This window comes from Procambarus clarkii, chromosome 30, assembly GCF_040958095.1.
Source record: "Procambarus clarkii isolate CNS0578487 chromosome 30, FALCON_Pclarkii_2.0, whole genome shotgun sequence".
NCBI classification, from domain to species: domain Eukaryota; kingdom Metazoa; phylum Arthropoda; class Malacostraca; order Decapoda; family Cambaridae; genus Procambarus; species Procambarus clarkii.
The window spans coordinates 16061823-16083848 of NC_091179.1; the positions used below are offsets into that span (position 1 = coordinate 16061823).

A 22026-nucleotide genomic window follows, 5' to 3' on the forward strand; every position below is an offset into this window, starting at 1 on the left:
CAAAACGTTATGCGTGCTAATGGTTTTACAAGAATGTGAGAACTCTTCTATATATAAATAAATAAATAACAAAACATAAGATTCTAAGAAAAAATGACAAAGTAGACAAAGCAGCGCTGTTGAAAGTGTAATTTTTAAACAATTCACTCGCTCCAATTTCTTATCTGCTTAGTGACAAAACTTATTAGCACTAACAACGTAACAAAAGCTAGGAATAGCATAACAAGGAATTATGGATGAAAAGCTTAAGTTTAAGTTTAAGATAAAAACTAAGTACCACCTAATTAACTCAATGTAACCTACCTCACCCCTAAATGTCAACCCATGTCTACGATTTTAAACAATGCTGTTTGTTGACCAAATTGTATTTTTGCATTTTTCTACCAAGTTTTCCCCCCTCCTTTTTTCATTTTTTTCAGATTTTTTCTCAACACAATTTATACTTTAATCTTAGTATTAAGTTTTAGTCTTAGTGTTTTTCCTGCCCGAAACGCTTTGCGTAATAGTGGCTTTAGGCATTGTATGTACTAGCTCTATCTATAAATCTATCAATTTTTGTATCACCTCTTGTATGTATGTACTTTACCTGAATAAACATTTGATTTGATTTGACCCCGCTAGTATCTAAAAAGCTCCCTTAAAGTTAAAACTATGACGTCACGCACCTCTCGCGCACTATATTTAAACCCAAAACCATAATAAATCAATGTTTAACTGATATTTTTTTTACCTTACCCTCCTTTTATTTTCTTGCCTGGTTAAGTTATTCTAGAATATATTTATGTAAGTCTTCCAAGAGGAGTGATAAGATAGGGTGGGACACGTCGGTGTGTCAGTCGCCTTCAGGTCTTCTTTTCCCACCACACTCGAGCCCCACCACCATACTTCTCGGGTACTCCTATATATATATATATTGGCGTGTAATTTGTGTTATTCGGAGGCTAACCATAGCCCGTGCTTCTTGCCCCGCTCCTGTGCCAGGTAAGTTACGGGCTCACCATAGCCCGTGCTACTTGGAACTTGTTCCGAGTAGCTGAATATAACAACATTGTGTTATTAATGTGCTCAAGATAAAGACAAGTCATCTGCTCTAAGTGTCTTAGATGCTGGAGAGCTAGTCCTTGTCTAGATAAGGTGATTTACGTTTAATAAGCGTCGACCTTAACGTTTTCCTTATGGGTGCGAAGTGATTTAGATTTATGTAACTGGTTTATTAACTCAAAATGTAGGATTTATTATAGTGCATATGTATATCTAATGTGTATTTGTGTTTTTTTTTATTTTAAGGTAATTGGTAGGGAGTAGCCATATACATGGTCATTTCCAATGTTAGAAACTGGTTTATCAGTAGGAAGTACTATTATCTTTATCTATGGTTTAAATGTGGAGTAATGCTCTACTGTACTCTGCTGTAGCAGAGTTGCCAGTGGGGATGAGGTCAAATAATACAAAAGATAATTAAAAAAAATTAGTTGTCTGGTTATCAAAACTATATGCAGTATTCGTAAGATATCAAATCAAATCAAATACTGTATTTATTAAGATAAAGTACATACATACACAACACATTGATGGATTTATAGATAGAGCTAGTACATACATACAATGCCTAAAGCCACTATTGCATAAAGCGTTTCGGGCAGCTTATGTTGGCTTAGGATAGGTTAGACTAAGCTAGGCTAGGCTAGACTAGGCTTGACTTTGCTTATTGCTCTGTACAATCTTATTCAATATCCTGGTACAAGCTTCATTTCTCTTCCCACATCCCAGTGGGTGCATTTTTGGGGCCCAACTTGTGGCCCAGATACTCTACACAGGCTTTTGTTATTTTCCTTCCTATGAACGTTGCTCACGGGGAACTTGCATTAGTTCTTACTCCAGTCTGAGATCCTGGCTGGCAGAAAACCCATTGTTTTCTTTAAACAGAAAAATACGAACCTAAGCAACCCACTTGATGAGGTAGATGCATATAAAATGTCAGTATTAAGGGGCTGTAATTTTTGCTAAAATGTTATATTTTTAACAGATGGGCAGGTCCTGGTCTGGGGCTTTGGTTCCTGGGTGTCGGCTCTCGTTTCTGGGGCTTTCATTCTTGGTCTGTTTTTCCTTGGGTTGTGTCCTAGGCTCCCAGGTTCTACCTTGTGGCTACCTTGTGTAGTAGCTTCCGGGAATCAACACCCCTGTGGGCCGGTCTCCGACCAGGCCTAGTTGGTCGTCTGGTCAGCCAGGCTGTTGGATGCAGCTGCACGCAGCCTGACGTATGAATCACAGCCTGGTTGATCTGGTATTCTTTGGAGGTCTGTACTCTGGGTTCTTATATTTTTTCTTGTTTTCCACTGTTTCCTGCCCGGCCCTTTGCCTTGCTCCTCAGAGAGTCGGTGGGAGGCTCTCTGTAGGTGTCTTTTGGATACCTACTGCTGCTATTATTTGGAGTTTGGCCCTGGTTGTAAAGGTATGGGGCAACCTTGTTGGTCTTCCCAGCTTGAGGTATCTTTGTGCCAATGATATATAGAGAAGCCAGGGTAGACAGTAAATATATAAATTCTGTACCCTTTTGCTAGTACTGTACTTAACTCTTAAATTTGTTATATATTAATGTTAACAAAGAACATGGCTATCAGATGATATAACCCAACACACAGCTGTTCATAGCCATCAGCAAAACTAGAAAGTTGAAGGTACAGCAATCTATTAGGCTCAAGAGCATAAGTGTACAAAACATCATTAGCACAATAGAACTGTGAATAATACATCTCGGTTTATAAACAAGGACTCTGACACTTAACATAATTATTGTAATACATGTTCATACTGTATACAGAATCCCTCTTACAGTCTGACAAAAATTAATTCAACACTTATTAGCAGAATCCTTATGATGTACTGTTCTTGTCATTCACCAACAGGAAGAAAAGTGGTACAACAAGATGGGTACTGATGTCATGCCAAAGAAAACTCCATTTCCCTTGCATATGGTATCTCCACTCATATCAAGTACAAGTTTATCACAGCTTTGTGGCCGAGAAGTTCTCCTGAAACTTGATAACACTCAGCCTTCAGGCTCTTTTAAGATTCGAGGCATTGGGCATTTCATTGGAAAAGTAAGATACAGTACTGTAGCCAAATTTTTTATTTTATTTTATTAGAGGGCCAAGGTAATTGTAAGTGTGTAACTGTACTGTATGTACACAGACTAATTCAAATGTATGATTTCTAATGTATATAAATTAATCTGAGTTTTGTCAACGATTCCAAATATGCAAAGAATAACAGAAACAATGTTGCAGCGGAAGAGTTATGAACATTTTGGATAATATTTTTATTATAAAGAGAGTGCACTTAAACTGTTGGGCTGTTCTACTTGGCACCATTTTGCCCAGAAGGTCTTATTGTAGGGGGAGAGAGCAAGATTAAAGTGTTCTCACATTAACAATTTTCTCCATATTAAGAGCCCATTAAAAACACTGCTCTGATAATTCTCTCTGTTGTTGAGAATATTTTATGAAAGCTCTCTAGAGAGAGAGAGAGAGAGAGAGCTTCCATCATCTGACATCTCATGTGTCATCATGCTGACTATTTTATGAAAGAAAGATATTACAAGGGTGATATCTTGTGGTACAGCAAAAGTTACAGAATGTAATGCAAAAAAATTCTGTACAGCAAATTCAAGAAAATTGTCAGGAATCTCACTTTTACAATGTGGTATTTGGGCAAGTGGCTAAATTTAAATAAGTCAATAACACCAAGGAAGGTGAGAAGTGATGTGGGGCAGAACAGTCTACGGTGCAACATACTTCGTGCTCTGGACTTTGTATAACTTGCATGTGCAAGCCCATACTCTTAAAACATTTTCACAGTTTCAATTTCATATTCTCCAAACTCGTGTAGAGCACAGACTGTATTTTTCACTTCATCTGTGTTCTTCTTTTCAACAATAGTCATTGATGTATGAAGGTCTGTTGATGATTAATTAAAAAAAAAAAGTGGAATATTCTTTTATATGGTATACTGTGAGGTATTGTAGTACAGTACTTGATGTTAAGATCTCTGGTCGTGATCCAGTGTATGAATAAATTCAGATATCATTTGGTTTCGTACAAACCTCTCCACAAAACCCCAAGATAAACTATGTTAACTGAACATGTAACTGAAAAAAAAGATGTTCGATGTTTCTTCACAGAACAAATTTCATAAAGAGTGCCTAACTAAACACCCAACCCACAAATCTGAAACTAAATAATAATAAATAAATAAATGTTTATTTAGGTAAGGTACATACATGAATTGATGAAGTTTGTCTCTCTTGAACCATTATCAACTTGTTCAGCCATGTTATGGCTAATTAATGTAAGGTGAGTGGAGACCTTACCTTGTGATGATTCCAGGGCTTAGCGTCCCTGGTCCTCGACCGAGCCTCCTAGTCGAGGAGAATGAGGAGAAAATATGAAATTAATGCATTTGCAGTGCCTTACTCATAATATAGATGGCTACCATGCTGATTTGAGTTATGAAAAGTCAATTAAACAACTAAGCATTGCATAATTTATGTTTTTAACACTATGACATTGTCATGCTCCTAATTATGCTCCATGGAAGATTGATGTATTTTACTTTATTTGCAAGAAAGTACAACAGGTTATTTTTTACATTTATGATACAGTATCTAAATTTGTTAGTTTTGTCAATCCACTTCACATGGCTGAAGTATCTCGCATGTTTGGTATATGTACTGTACTGTACATATTTCTGTCTTCGGCTGGTCACCAGTCTCCAGACATTGGCATATAATAATAGAACCACAAAATTCCAGAAACTTCTCAAATATATTCCAAAAACATATTGGAATGTGCAAGGTCTCAAAGACCTAAATTCATATTCATTTTTCTATGATAGTTACTGGGTCTTTTAAAAATCATGGTTATTTTTGTCAAATTTTGTTATATTTGATTTAATTTTTGTCCTTATTTTTAGGTACTGTAATTGTAGAATTTTACAACTTTAGGATGACAACGCTGAGGTCATTAGTGTTGTCATTACAGTAAATAGTAAGGTGCATTATGGCTAATAACGAGTCGAGTCTATTACTGAAATTGTCCCCTTTCTGATCTCTGGACACCAAAACCAAGTACGGTATCTCAATTTATTTGAAAAGGCCTCGGGGCCCATGCTAACACACCTTGAACATTAATCTAAGAACTTGACTGTCAGTACTTCCCAAAGAATCGGTCACCAGATGTTGACAAGTGTTTCTACTTCTGGCTGAATGAGAAGAGGAGAAAAAGGTTGCCAAACAGCATGAGAACGCCACTAAAGAGTACTGACACATCCTTCTACCTTGTCAGTAATATTAGAGCTTAAAGCTGTGAAGTTTCTGGAGAAATGAGCCACCAAACATGGGATACATGAAACTTGTTTGGCCTCATAGGTATTTAAAGGTGTCTTAAAAACCAGGTTCAGTATACTGTGTTATTCTAGGTGTATTGCATGATTTTACAGAAATGTAGACATGACGAGGGGTATAATGTACACTATAATGTGTATTATGTTGATGAAATTCTCTTATAAAAGTATATGTTGTCATCTGGAGAACATTGGCAGGGTGTACAGACACTTGGAATTCTGGATGCTGCCAGTTTTAATTAATATATCTGTAATACCTGTGCATGTACAGCATCCATTCCAATAACATTTTATAAAAAAACGACATCTAATCATAATTTTCATAATCTTACCTCTGCCTTTAGTTCTGGAAATCTGTCTCTATGGTCCAGTCTCTGACCTAATACTGATACTGTATTACTATTTTTTAGTCTGACTTTTTAGATCGATGACTTTCTCATCCAAGTGTCCAGTAACTGCCAACGTAACCCTAAAGTAGCACAACATAGGGGAGTGTGAATTTTAGAAAAAGCACATGTAAAAATATACAGAATAGTGGAGCTGCTGTCACAAATGGATAGATTATTTATATATTTAAAAGCATGAGCTAATATGTAATTTCTATTGCTGTTCTTGTAGGTAATAAGTGGCATGCTGAATGCTATATATGAACGTTTTAGTCCCAAGAATTTAAACATATTTTGTTACATTTCAGAACCTTGAGAATGGTTATGACCATATTATTACATCATCGGGAGGAAATGCAGGGATGGCTGCTGCATATGCATCTCGGAGGTTTGGTGTTCCAGCCACGGTTGTCATCCCTGAATCAACCCCACAACTAATGATTTCACGGCTCAAAGAACAAGACGCAAATGTGATTGTAAGTTGCTTATTAACGTTGTAGTAAATTGGGTAATCATTTGGACACCTGGTCCAGGGTACAGTCAATGTCATAGTTTATATGACTACACACAGAGATCTTTACAATTGGGATCTGAATAAACTACTGAGTTTAGGAAAAAAAAAAGCACAGTAAAGGCATGCAGGGAATAGAACAAGTTTAATAGTTACTGTGGCACCTCGTGGGGAAGTTGCCAGAGATAGATAAAAAGCAAGGTATCATAGAACACCAGAATGACTGGTTGTATACACCAAGTTGATATGCTGTCTTAAGAGTTGGTTATGACGATAAGAGACGGGAGGGAGCAAGACTGATATGAACTGTATGAAGGTATGGTACTGTGAAAAGCTGGAAGAAGAGATAAAAGATTGAACACCGGTATAGTAATAAGGCTCTACAGATAGTGGAAATAATGTGAAATGAAAAAATAACTGCTAATGAAGTACAGGGACTAAGACGAGTGAGAATATAACTTGAGGTAACGAAGCTAATACAGTATTAACCCTTAGATCGCGCATATTACCGCGAATTTAGGAGGCATAACAGCAAAAAATATTTGAATTATGTAAAAATAACTTAAAAATGTTAAACAAATCTCCAACTTATTGGCTTCAGTGTCGTGAAACTTTCATAAAAATATTTTCAGAAATTGATTTTAGACGAATTTTTGAAAAATAAGAACTTTTGTTGATAAGAACAGCTCCTAATAACTGTAACTGAAGGATTATGCAGTAATAAAGAAATGCAAGCACCTGTCCTATGCTCAAAGAATAAGAATAGTAGTAAGAAGTGTCCACAAAGTGGATATGCAGTTGGTGCCTTTATATCATTGCTGAGTAATACATAATAACACAAAACATAATGAATAACTATGTTAATATGATCTATTTTGTTATATATCATATAAATCCATTGTCCAATGTTAATATATGTTACTTTGATCAATGTTCCAAAAATAATTTTTTTAGGGGATTTTTTTTTTTTTTTTTTTTTTTTTCTTCTCCTCCTTTGTTTATTATTTGATTTTGTTTTAACCTTTACATCCTGGAGAATGCCTATGTTTTCATAACTATGTGAAGATAGAATGAAATTGGTCAACAAATAAATCGGTCACAAATAGCAAAACTTGGGACTTTTAATTTTTTCTGGCTGATTTTTTTCTCTTTTATCAAACTATTTTCTTTGTCGCTTTAGATTGTTTTGATGATTAGGGATCATATTAGGGCTTTTTCACTTATATAAAGGATGCCCTAAATATATCCCCCAAATCATTATATTTATTATAATTATCCCTATATTTTGTGTTTTTGGGGGGTTATTTTTTCTTGACTTCATTTCAACACATATTGACCTACAACTTTCACATATTCGAGTACGAATGCCAAACAACGTTTATTAAAACATACAATTAAATTAACGAATTAAAACTACCTTTATTCTTTGATGATAACTTTAACTTCAATTATCTCTGAAACCAGAGTTTCAACTTTGAGTGACTTCTAAAATTCCAGTTATTAACCGATTCTCACTATTTTGACATATTGTGTGCTCAGTTGTCTGTTCTACAATCCCATCAGAATGGATTTTTCATTAACTTTATACATTTGGAGTTATAATTTTTTTTTTTTTTCTAAATTTGCCACATATTTCGAATGTCCTATTGACAATTTTTTTTTTACAGTAAACTATACTAAAAACTTATATTCTAATTTAATGAAAATGAAGATCATATGCTATTCTGAGAGAATAACAACATTAAATGAACAATTAATGATAGTTCATATTTTTTATTCTGAATTGAAAATCTGAAGTTTTTAGTATTCAATTTTAAAATTAATTTTGATTCACTGCTTTTTCAAGTTACGTTGTGATCATTTAGACAAAGTTGGAGCATTTGCCTAGTTGATTATGCAAAAAAATTGAAAGTGATTGTGCAAGTTTTAAAAACTTATCTTAAATTATTTTTTGTCAAATCATATATTGCGCGGTCTAAGGGTTAAATTTGTGTCGTGAATTGTACAAGTGTGTAGTAATGCATCCAGAAGAGACCACTTGGTGCATCCTTTTTATCTGATATATAAGAAGCATAGATTGTTGTTGTGGTTTAAAACACTTGCTTTTAAAGGTACATGGCAATGTGTGGAATGCTGCTCATGAAAAAGCCCAAGAACTGGCTCAGAATGGCAATTGCTGCTTAGTCCATCCATTTGACCATCCAGATATTTGGTAAGATGTTGCTTACATGTACAGTATGTGGGTGTCCAGATGTTTATATTTAAGCTATATCATTCGGCTGCTCCCTTAGCTAAGTTCTACTGTGCTCTTTCTGAAGCCCTACCTTAATAGCTTCAGCTTTAACACAGCCCATTACTGGTCAAACTATTTTATATCAGCCTGAGAAACAAATCCAGAGCAGGAGACTAGAAAGAGAGCAAAAGTATCCACTTGGACAGTGGAGTGCCTCTGACATTTTAAGCTATAGTCTTAATATCACAATGACAGTCTTGGTAAACCCTACCTCCAGCAGAAAGATGGGATGGGATGATAATAGTACCAACACGGGCATTCAGCTGGACATCATTGGTGGTCTTTTAAAGTGATGTCATAAATGGGAAGCAGTGAGGCTGGCCTGTTCTCGAGACTGGATGTTGACAATGGAGCTGGAGATAATCGACTACAGTACATATTCATCTTTTTAATTAATATTAAAATATTTGGTCTATGTAGGTGGACCAAATATATTGAATACAAATGCAAAGTACTTCAGCAAAGGTGAGGGTAAGTACATTGCCATGGCTTCCCGAGAGTGGTGACAGGGTATATGGTACTATTGTTGTAATCGCTGGTCAACTTTTAATTAATATAAAGGTGGTCACACTGGGTGACATATTGATAGCCACTGCCACAAAAGTTGCAGGGAAGGTGATTAGGGATGGATGCCGAGTCAGGAGGCCAGTAGGGAGTGTCCCCTCCTTTGGTAAGAGAAGCAGATCTTCTAGAAAGGCCCAACTCGCAGGCCTGGTTGCCCATGACACAACAAAGATGAAGTTTCCATATAAGAAGGTATATGTAAATTAAAGGTTGGTTACCAGGATGATGGGATACCACCTACCTAGAGAGCAAGGGAAGCAGAGTGGGAGCTGGCACAGAAGCTACCTTGTCATTGGTGGCACTTCCCCTTTTCAACAAGGTTGATCACTGATGATAGCAAAAATAATATTTAACTTGTGTTCATGTTTATAAATAACATTTCATATTACTTTTTGATTCAACAAATGATTTTGCCTTCTTTCTTGAACCTGAACAGAACTGATCAGTGTTCACGTACATTGCAATAGACAAGACTTTAAAAAAAAACCTATTATTTACTGTAATGTACTGTACATAATTATTTTACTTCATTTGAATCTGTACATGCTGAATATGCTTCTCATTAAATCTTAATCTGATATTTTAGGGAAGGGCACAGCACTATAGTGACTGAAATAATGGAACAGTGTCCTGAGAAGCCGGCTGCCATTGTTGTGTCAGTGGGCGGTGGTGGACTCCTATGTGGCATCTTTAAGGGTCTCCATAAGCATAGTAAGGGATTCTTGGAAACTTTCTTGGCATTAATTGATATACAGGAATAAACAGTAAGGAGTTAAATGTGGAGTAGGAGAGTTGGTCAAGTATGGTAGTTTAGGCGGTTATTCCACCAGTGAGGTGGAGGGAGTGGAGGCGGTTATTCCACCAGTGAGGTGGAGGGAGTGGAGATGGTTATTCCACCAGTGAGGTGGAGGGAGTGGAGGCGGTTATTCCACCAGTGAGGTGGAGGGAGTGGAGATGGTTATTCCACCAGTACTCGCCTAATTGTGCTTGTGGGTGTTGAGCTCTGGCTCTTTGGACCCTCCTCTCAACCGTCAATCAAGAGGTTGTACAGGTTCCTGAGCCTACTGGGCTCTATCATATCTACCCTTGAAACTGTGTATGGAGTCGGCCTCCACCACATCACTTCCTAATGCATTCCATTTGTCAACCACTCTGACACTAAAAAAGTTCTTTCTAATATCTCTGTGGCTCATTTGGGCACTCAGTTTCCACCTGTGTCCCCTAGTGCATGTGCCCCTTGTGTTAAATAACCTGTCTTTATCTACCCTGTCGATTCCCTTGAGAATCTTGAATGTGGTCATCCACTTCCTCTACCAGTGAGGTGGAGGGAGTGGAGCATTGGTGGTTATTCCACCAGCAAGGTGGAGGGAGTGGAGCATTGGTGGTTATTCCACCAGCGAGGTGGAGGGAGTGGAGCATTGGTGGTTATTCCACCAGCGAGGTGGAGGAAGTGGAGCATTGGTGGTTATTCCACCAGCAAGGTGGAGGGAGTGGAGCATTGGTGGTTATTCCACCAGCAAGGTGGAGGGAGTGGAACTATGGTGGTTATTCCACCAGCGAGGTGGAGGAAGTGGAGCTATGGTGGTTTGCATGCCCTCATGTTTATTGTTTGTATATTGCATTAATAAATGTTTGCATTTATTATCTTGTGTTATAAATATTTGTTCCTAAAATGCATTTTCCCTTAAGATTCCCAATTTCATTGTATGAGGTAGGATTCCACACGACGTCTCAAGGACCACATCCACATATAAAATTGGAATTCCACTGTACATTACAGTGGTTTGGATGGTGAAGGACTGGAAGATAAGACTGCAAGAAGTGCTTACAGGCTACACGGGGGTTAGTACAGTACATTAGAAAGGTAGAGTTAAGGAGTAGTAGTAGTTTAGATTAGAAACACATGTCAAATAGGGCTGCTATGGCCACCCCTACCTAGAGCTAGAGTAGATGTACGGGAATGAAACATCAGAGGTAAATATTAGAGTACTGTAATTAGAAATGACCAATTGCTATAAGACACAATTAGTGTATATGCACAAAATACATACTGATCTAATTTCTTGGTATGTGACTACCTTGTATTAAAAACTGCATTGTATTCTCTTTTTGACCATGTTTTGTGCTTGTGGATTTAAGTGCTTATATTACACCTTTAGTTTGTCATGGCAGATGCTGCAGATATTCCAGTGGTAGCTATGGAGACAAAAGGTGCTCATGCTTTAAATGCAGCACTGCAAGCAGGGAAGCCAGTTTCCATTGGAGATATTACTAGGTAAGAATGACAATTCTCTTGTTGCTGTATATTTTGATTATTTAGGATCCTGTGAAGATTTAATATTGTACACTTTGGCATGATGTGCCTTGATTTTTATTCATTAATGCATTTTCACTTTGGCCATGCAGTTCTGCACTGTATGGTTTTCCGTTGTTTTCAGACGGGAAAACATGCTCGGTTCATCAAGGTTCTTTCATTTGCATTCAGTCTCTGATGAAAACACAAGTGTGTGTTCGAAAGCTTTAAGACACGAGTCCTTTTCATTTTCACACGTGTGTAATTACCTAAGTGTAGTTATAGGTTAAGAGCTATGCTTGTGGTATCCTATCTTCACAGCACTGTCATATAACGCTTTGAAATTACTGACGATTTTGGCCTCCACCACCTTCTCGCCTAATTTGTTCTAACTGTCTACCACTTTGTTTGCGAAAGTGAATTTTCTTATTTCTTCAGCAGCTTTGTTTAATTAGTTTAAATCGATGACCTCTTTTTCTTGAAGTTCCAGGTCTTGGGAATTCTTTCCTATCAATTTTATCAATTCCCGTTACTATTTTGTACCTAGTGATCATATGCCTCTTTTTTTTTTTTCTTCAATATGTGTGTGTGTAATGTGTTTATATAATATGTATATATAATATGTGTAGGTATGTATTTGAATATACAGTACAACCTCGATTTAATGAACTGTGTGGGACCAAACCCAATTCATTGTAGTGAGGGATTGGTTGCAACCGGAAATGCCTCCAGGGTGCATTTCCCACACCTCATGGGCTAATTTCACTTGGCAAAATTTTCATTTCAGCCTATAATATAATAGACAACTACCAAATGAACACATCTGCAAAAAATAATTTAACCATACCTAGTTATGACAGTTCTCACATCCTCAGCCTTAAAACTCATTTTCAAAAGGTAGCAGGTAACTGAGCGAACGAAAGTCTTGCCAATTCAGGATGAAAATGAACCATAGAATTTACCTGTAGTTTTAAATACTCTCGATAGCTTTCCCAAGGCTCCAACTGTTTCTTGTCATGTTGAGTCTTATCTACAAAAATCATCAAAAACGTGATTGGAGCCATTTTAAGAGTTAGCATTCATACCCTAATATTTCCCAATACTGGTAGTGGGCTGATTTTAGAGCAAAATTTTAATTTCAACTTGTCACATGAAGGACAAGTACCAAGAGAAGCTGTCTGTAAAAATATTTAAACTACAGCTAGCATATTTCCCAAGTCCTAGCTTTGAATCCTCATTTTCAAAGGAAAGGGACTTATATTTGTGAACAAAAACTGGGAATCTCAAAATTAGAATGAACCATAGAATTTGGCTATAAATATTTAAATATTAAATATTTTAAATATTTGTCCATTACTATTTCTTATAATGTTGCACTTATCTACAGAAAGCATTAAAAACGTGATTGGAGCCATATTAAGCTCATATTGGAGCCTTCCTTTCGGCCCAACAAAAACTATTCCAAAATTTCCAATAAAACAAATGATGATGCAAAACAGCTGAATGGGAATAGGAACTAAGAAAAAAAAATTCTTCCAGGTGATAGGGATTGGGAAGCCTGTGAAATGGTACATAAAAGCAAACCAACAAAATCGGTAGAGGAAGGGAGAGTAAAGGAGAAAGAACATGTTCCTGAAAATTTTATATACCAACATAATGAGATAAAAAAAAATACTGGAGATATAATCCAGCTTAAGATGTCAGATATTGTCGTAATAACCTAGGTGGAACTGGAGGATAATGTTTTAAATGAGGTTGTGTTCCCAAGGGGCTCCTCAATTTGGAGACATGACAGAAAATTTAAGAATGATGGAGGTATTGCTGTGCTGGTGAAAGAACCGCTGGTGGTGGAGGTCAAAACCGTCAGGAGTTCCAAAGTGTTATATGACAGTGCTGGGAAGAAGGAACACCATGAGCATAGCTCTCATCCTGTAACTACACTTGGGTAATTACAGTACATGCTAGTCTGCTGGCAATGGCACCCATGTCTGCAAAGTTCCCCCTGCCAGCATACTACACACATTGCTAATTCTAGGCACACTGCTAGGATTATCAGAATCTTGGTCACTAAATCCTGAAAATGGCTAATTTTCCACAAGCTTATTTTCTAACAAGAGCATGAGCTGTTGTTTCATGATGCATAGATACACCAAACAATAACAGAGTGCAGTAGCCATCTGCATTGTGCTGTGAATATCACAAACACCGATATCTGAACAATGTACAGTATTAGTCTTTATTGCAGTCAGGATCTTGTATGATACTATCATTGCAAAATAATCGGTTACAGTACTGTACGAGCTCAGTTATCCAAAGCCCATTGCATCAAATAATTGGTTATCTGGTCAAAATTGCTTCAGGATAATTTTCTGACAAAACTTTGTCATATCTGGACAAATATGGTTGATCGGAGATTAGGTTGCATAAATTTTCAAGAATTACACATTTCAAGATCTACAATATCAAAGATGATGATGAGCTGCAACAAGATATTGTACGAGCACGGTTATCCAAAGCCCACTGAACCGAATATTTGGGTTATCTGGCCAAAATCGAGTTTGGATAATTTTCTGGCAAAACTTCACCATATCCAAACAGAAATTTGAATAACTGGAGAGTAGATTACATAAATTTTCAAGGACTGCACCTTCCAAGATGTACAGTTTTGATAGAGCTACAGCCTCACATGCGTGGGGTCCATGTTCGAGATCCATACAGTCCAAGTGAATGGAAAGATGTACCATATCACACAAGACAAACTATAACCAGCTACAATAAGGTATGCTGAGGTTTCTCTTTTTAAATTATATTTTTTGATTTAGAGTGTGTGGAAATTTGAATTGCTGTATGTTGGTTGTGGTACAAAAAATTGTGAATATAGTAATTTTTTAACTCCCCGGTAAGAATTCTGCTTATCTGGATGTGTGGCTTGTCTGGTGAGGGGGTCCTTACCATATAGTCCGGCTTATAAGTTTCATCATTTTTAAGTGATGCTGTGGACACAAGCTGAACGGTGGTGTTAGCTTGTGCTGCATGTACTACTCTTGGTTGCTTTCTCAGTACTAAGGCTTTCACACCCAGGAACAGTGTCCATGATACTTTTTGAAAATGGCGTTTGTTTACTGGAGGCCTGAGAAAGTCGATGTGAGTCCTGTAATATTTAAAACCCATGGGAGTTTTAAATATTACAGGATAAGTTAACTCATTACTAGATGAGTAATGAGGTTGGCACAGGTTGGTCAGATATGCCACAGTCATCCCTGAATGACTCGTGCAGTGGAAGGGTTAAGCATCGAGGACATTCTTTATTAACTTCAGCCGTCTCTCGGTTGGACCATTATGTCCCTTTGACTTGTTAGCTTCTCATTGGCAGAAGAGCCCAGAACATTTACGGTTGTGAACGTGTGGAAAGGCTGGACCGCCGAAGTGTTAAGATGGAAACAAACTTGGTTTACTAATACCTTGAGACTTTATGTAGATCATTTCTCATTTGCACACTTTGTGGTCCTTTGCTACAGAAATAATCTAACTCATCATAATATTAAATATTTTATGCCAAACTTTCAGCCAGTGAAATCCCCCATTGAGGTTGATTATAGATGACGAGACTTTAAAATCTTCAATTGAAAAGTATCAGAACTATATCTGGGTTGAACATGCATACGCAGGTGCAAGGCAGTGTGGCTAAAATTGTGCCCTTGCTCTTGCATATTTCCTTTACCTTAGTAGCCTCTGTGAGTAGTCAGTCCAATATAGTAGATACAAACTAAGAACATCCAATATCTATACAAGTTGTAATATTTCTCACAGGTGCAGTCGGTAGAAACAGGAATATTGGACATAAAAAATGAGTGGACCCCACATGGTGTTACAGTACAGTACTGGCCTCATATAGGTGATGTACAGTATAATGTTGTGAATGCTTCTTTATTCAGGCTTTAGTCTATTCTTATTTGTCACTTTGACCTATTTCCTATTCCCATTCTTACCACCTTACTTGTATTGGGATTGAATACCAGTAACCCATTATCTGAGCATTTCCTTCAGCTTGATGAATTCTTCCTAAAGGATTCTGCAGTTTTCTTGTTATCATTCTCCCTATGAGCTTCACGTAATCTTCAGCACTGACATGTATCATGTGTAATCTGTGAGTTTGCTTAGTTATGTCATTCACATAAATCAAGTAGAAACAGTAGGGGGGCCAAGGACTGATTACCATTGAACTCTGCTTGATACTGGTTTCTCAAATGGCACTATTCTCTATCTGCTAGATATGCATCACCTAGTTTAGCCCATTACTCTATCCCATTTTTCATTTTTGAGCATGATCTCTGGGAAGCAGTATAAAAGGCCTTTTGTTAGGACAGAAAAGATAGTTATCCCAGCCTTTTTTCCTTCCTGCCACATTATGGTAACTTGGGTAATAGAATGCTTCTTGAAATTTGGTTAAGCTTAGCTCTTCTTCTTGAAGCCATATTCTTTCTTTTATATATATATGTGTGTGTGTTTTGTTATACATGTGCTATAAGAAACAAATGTTTGCAACTGTCATACTGTATTGTGTAATATATAGAATTTTTCTTTCAGCATTGCCAAGACCCTTGGTGCACTGTGTGTGACTCAAGGAGTCTTTGATCTAAAGCAAGGTATCCAGTTGCTATCTAATGTTATCTCTGACAAGCAAGCCGTAGAAGCATGTGAGAAATTTGCTGGTGAGTAGTTTCTTCCAAAATTCATTATGCACACACTGTCTATACAACTGTTTTATACACTTTGTGAAAATTACAGTATATAGTACAGGGAGTTCTCGCTTATTAAACATTCGCCTTACGAACATTTGTCCATATAAACATTCTCCCAGGTCCTCATGTATTCCCTTCATGCATAGTCATTGTACTGTACTAACTCGCTAGAGCATCCCTTTGAATTTTGCGGAGCTGTGAATGTCTGTGCTGGAGCCACATGGAGTACAGTATTGTATAGGTGGGGGAGGAGGGGGGTGGAGGTGCAGGTTTGCATGGGGGTATAGGTTTTGGTGGGTGCATGGGGATGTAGGTTTGGGTGGCTGGGTGTGTGAGAGACACGTCAGATTCCCAGTGGCCTTGAATCCTCGATGACCCACACTCGCATGATTTGATCGCTTCTACTGTGTTGGTGGGGTGGTGTCCTGGGCTGGAGATAGGAGGGTGGGAAGACATTTACTGGTGAGGTCAAATACAAAATGGTGGACCACCAATACAGTGCACAAGTATTTTCATTTATTTATTAATATAATTATACCACTTCACTCTTCAAAAACAGCTAACTTTGACAAGCAGGATAACTCCATCATTAAAGGTAAATAATGTTGTGGTTTTTTTATATTACATGTCCCTAAAATATTGGTTTGGTTTTGTGAGGATTTTTGGTGGCCTGGGAATGCATCTCCCACTAATAGCATTGCACATACGGAAAATCTTGATCCTCATTTCGAACAAATGCTTTAGTGAACGTAACTCATTTGTAATTGGGGAACTGTCTGTAATTGTTTATGTAAATTTATTTCACATAAGTACTGTGCTTTTTAAAGGTTTGGTTAACTTTTATATTTGGCAGAGATGAGCCCAAGCCTCTGGCTGGTTTGTTCAATGTAACTCTTAACTTGATAATAAGTGAAGAAGGACGAACTTCAAATACCTTTGTGAGAATTGGATTGTGAATGTATTGAACATAAAGGAAGATGGACATGAAAGATATTTAGACTGGTCATTCATTATGAAAGTTATAATACAGTACTTTGAGAAAAAACAGATGAAGATATTTCTTCATAAATTGAGCCTCTGTTGTTTTTGATAATTCAAACGCAATTGCATAATTAATCTTCAAACATTAAAAGTCAGTATTTACTAGTGGCATTAAAATATGAAATTTCTCATCCAATTGTATTCATTGACAATATACAGTAGTATGCTTTAGCCATGACCTCAGTGTTCTTGTAACCTAAAAATTAGGCAATTTCTTTTATTTCTATAGAAATACTATGCCCCATTACAACTAATATTACCATATACATTATATATATAAATATACCAGCATATAAAAAACATTGCAAATTTTATAAGGCAAGGCCCAACTTATTTTTGTTAACCAAGTAGAATTTAAAAAGCTTAAACTCATTTCATTTGAGTACCTTGCCAGTTACCGTGAAAGCAAGTTTTGCCTAAAATTATATCCATGAAAAGTAAATAGCGTTGAATCTATTGAAATGCTCTTTTTCTGGTTTGTCAAAGTAGCTGCTTGGAGCATTAGGTTCAGTACCATATAACAACACAACTAGCCTTCTGGACTTGTACTAGCCTATCAAATATCATGACTAGAATCTGGTGTTATCATAGAAGCAAGACGAGCATGGGTCTTTAAGAGTAACCTCATAACAGTAAAAATACCTAGAAAGTACAGGCAAAGAAAAACAGTGTATCATATGAAAGAAAGAAAAGATGGAAACAAGGGAACCTATTTGCCTGATGTCAACAAACCAAGCACTAATATGCCAGTGCACCACCAGATGGCAGCTCAAGTTATCCCCAAGGGTTCCACCTGCCCACCCAACTTGCTTGTGTGCTGCCTCAAAATGGCTCTAAATCCTAATGGGGAAGATGGGCAAAAAGAGTAGGTACAGGCAGCTACAGAGCCCCCTTTCCCCTTTAGAAATGGAGCCTTCATTACATTTTAATGTTTGTTTCCTGAGCAGGTCCTCAGTGGCTCCTTAGTGCATACTCCCAGTGGGGCCATGGAGAGGAAAACTGGTTTTTGGCTAAAAGAAGCAATAATAAAAGAACCCACAAAGAAAGGTGATGTGAAAAGGCTGGAAATCCAGGGCTCAGGTTAGAGGATACTTGGTGACTGGAAAGGCAAGTCTCTACAATGATGAGGAATATCCAAAAGATAATCAGCCCCTAGCACTATTAAGAGTGCCAGAGATCCAGAGCCTGGATATTAGCCATAGACACATTAAAAAAGAAAACAGTAATATACTAGCACACATTGTGTACATGAATACACATGAGACTGGTTGGTGGTCGAACCACCTACCAGATTACCTGGCCTTTCATCCTACCATACATTACAGGAACACAGCACCAAGGAAACGGGGTTAACAAAATGACCAGTAACCCAAAGAGCGCGAGTTTTACACGGTTAACTCTGCATTACGAATAGACAAACCAAGCATCCACCAGAAGACACCTACAAAAGATATTCCTTGCCAAAAAAGAATGAACAAGGTTGGAGACAGAGAGTAATTTCAAGGATGAAAAGTACTACTACTACTAGCAGTGAAAAGCACCAAGTTGTGTAACCTTACTACCCGATCCAAATACTGTACAGTATAACCTGGATTCAACAAACTATATGGGGTCAACCCCAATTCGTTATGGTGAGGGCTTCATTGCAAACAGAGATGCCACCAGGATGAATTTCCCATGATGTATTGGTTAATTTCACTTAGCAAAATTTTAATTTTAACTTGTAATGGAGAACTTCAAATGAACATGTCTGCAAAACAAAATAACATCTAACATACTTCTCGCATCCCCAGCCTCAAAAATCTCATTTTCAAAAGATAACAGGGCCATACATGAGTGAATGAAAACCTTGCAAACTCAAAATGAAAACAAACCATAGAAGTTGGTTTTAAATATCCTCAACAGCTTTCCCCAAGCTCCAACTGATTCTTGTAATGTTGAATCTATCTCCAAAAATCATCAAAAACTTGATTGGAGTCATATTAAGAGTTACCATTCATACCCTAATATTTTCCATTAGTGGGCCGATTTCACAGAGTAAAATTTCAACCTTTAGATGAAAAACAACTACAAAGAGAACCTGTCTGTATAGAGATTTAACCACATCTAGTATATTTCCCATGCCTTGGCCTTGAAAGGACAACTAGAATTGACTGAGCTGTTGCTCTGGGAGAGGGGGGGGTGATAGTGTGTGAAGGCCTAAACCCAGCTTGGCCTATTATTTATTAAGCTCCTTTCCAGATCAGTGATACGATGTAGTTAGTACCAGGCTGTTCCAGACAATACTGTAGCATTTGATTCTATGTACTGTAGCAGGGATAGGTAGCTGCATCTGACTTGTGTAAGTAGCATGGAATGGGTGTGTTGTAGTCAGCGGTATTGTCTAGCAAGCCACTACAATGAATTTAAAATAGCGAAGCTGCAACAGTTTATTCAAAATGTAATATTTTCTCTTGGATTTATTACAAGAGATAACATTTATTAATAAATTAAGAGTACATGTATGTTAAGAGAGATCAAGTTAAACTAGTAGTTTAAACACTCAAATATTTTTTTCTTTAACAATGAATGCAGTAGCTTTGTCACACCAACTTAAATGTCTCGAATGTAAATAAAATAATTGTTCAATAATTATAAATATAATTATTGAAATAATTATATCAGCAAGGCAAATGTCATTGTATCCCCTGCAGTAAAAGGCAGAAATGCTGGGGCCCAACTTCTCCACAGTAAAGGCTGTATGTCTTCCACTCTAATTAAGATCAAGGGGAGGGAGGAGGGGGTGTAAGGTGGTGGTGGTGACAGTGACATTACTGAAATACAGGACTTGATTTTTCACTTTTTATATATTTCAGACGAACACCGCATACTTGTTGAGCCTGCATGTGGAGCAGCATTAGCGGCCGGATATTGTGGGATCATCAAAGACTTGATCCTTCAAGGTGTCATACACAAAGATGGACCAATTATATTTGTGGTATGTGGTGGCAATATTGTGACTCTGGAATTATTAATGGCTTGGAAAAACCAGTTTCATGTTCATTAATTATAATTTAAACAGAAACTCTCTCTGCAGCTTTTTTATGTAATTGCCATAGTTCAACACTTTAAAACTTACCCATCCCAGTTCTTTCTCTCAAGTTCTTAACTGGGCTTGGTTGTACAGACTTCAATCTTAGCATAGATTTTTTCCAAGATCTATGACATGGATTATTATTTGTCAGATTAATCTGAAGATTTGTTTGGATAATTATACTTGTGTTCTTTTCTCTAACTGGTAAAGACAAGGCGCCTTGTGTTAATAATTCCCAAACATATACAGTTCATGAATTATCACATCTCTCATTTATCCTTTTCCAACACAATGATGTTAATCAGTATGAGTATTAAAATATATAAACACTGAGATTATAAGCCTCTTCCAAATCTATTATTCATTGAGTACTCATCTCCCATATACAAAGAATATGCTTTGTATTTTGATTATTAGTACAAGTATTGATAAATACACTATTATAATTGACTCAAAGATTATCATGCTGTTGATAATTTTAGATGATTGTATTGTGGCTTCTTATTCTGCTCCTTTTCAGAGTGTAATAAATTTAGTTCTTTTGAATAGGCTTCATTTGATTTATTTTCCATGTTTATATCATCTTCTCAATGAACACGTTCCAATTTGTTCGATATTCTTTTCTCAAATATGGTGACCAAAACTTTACACAGTATTCAAGATCAGGACATACTATGTAACTATGAAATGGTAACTTTCTCCGATTACAATTCAACGAATCTCTTTAAATCCTAAAATGTTAGGTAATATTTACTGCAATAGACTGCTACTTGGTAGTCTAACCCACTTGCAATTATAACGTCTAGGTCTCTCTCCATTTCCTTTTATTACCTCCTATGATGTTCATCCAATAGCCTCCCTTTTCATCAGACCAGTTAATTAGACTGTTAAAGTTGACTTGCAATCTCTTATTCTATTGTTGTTACTTTGCTCTTTAATTGAGTGGCATTGGCAAGTTTATAGTTTGTACAGTATAGTGAACCCATATGTCATTTTTGTCAAGAACAAAATTTGTCGCCTGATCCCTTGGTAATGAAAAGTCGCACAGTTCAAGCACAAGGAAATGACCGAGATGTACCCATTTACAGAAGGAATACTAAAGGTAAGAGCATGACAGAGGCATATTCTTTATTAAGTTAGACCATTGTATCAAGATGGAACATTGGGGTCTGTTATACAAATCCATTATAACAAGATTTGTTCCAGAAATAAATTCTACCTCAAGGGTTCTGTTCCAACACAATCCATTCTATCAAGATTGCATTACATTAACCAGATTTTGGGCGAGTATGTTGAAAAATGACAGGTTGGTTAAAAAGCATCTTTCAAACAGTAGAGTGAAAGCATTTCTACCCGAAACGCTATGCGTGTTAGTGGCTTTGCAAGAATGTAAAAATACCAGTCTTATGTAATCTCACCTACCCATTGTACCTTGTAAATAAATAAATAATAATAATATTATTATTGTTATTATTATAGTTGCCATACCAATGATACTCTTCAAGACGACAATAATGTTGAACAATAACGGGCCCATTCAAAGCTGTAGAAATTGCCGACCTGGAGAACGTGCAAAGATACTTTACCGTTAGAATCCACTCAAATTATAGACTAATTTAAATCCTTAAATCTGCAGTCTGTAGAGTGCAGGCGAGATATGTATATGATACTTTATTTGTTAAATATTAAAAGGGACTGGTTTCAAATCAGCACATGGAAATAA

General features: G+C 36.9%; 1 protein-coding gene across 4 annotated transcripts; it reads left to right on the forward strand.

Annotated features, from left to right (window-relative positions):
* Positions 1–777: 777 nt before the first annotated feature.
* Positions 778–21764, forward strand: LOC123765583 (L-serine dehydratase/L-threonine deaminase). 4 transcript variants are annotated; one of them, XM_069333937.1, is made up of 8 exons: positions 778–892; positions 2907–3101; positions 6095–6262; positions 8409–8509; positions 9741–9865; positions 11327–11429; positions 16035–16159; positions 20086–21764. In XM_069333937.1, the coding sequence occupies exons 2-8, from the start codon at positions 2928–2930 to the stop codon at positions 20274–20276; spliced, it is 987 nt and encodes a 328-aa protein (XP_069190038.1). In that variant the 5' UTR covers positions 778–892; positions 2907–2927; the 3' UTR covers positions 20277–21764. The 4 variants fall into 4 exon arrangements, with proteins under 4 accessions (XP_069190038.1, XP_069190041.1, XP_069190039.1 ...); XM_069333940.1 differs by lacking the exon at positions 9741–9865 and adding an exon at positions 10935–10996; XM_069333938.1 differs by having other exon boundaries at positions 837–981.
* The last annotated feature ends 262 nt before the right edge of the window (positions 21765–22026 follow it).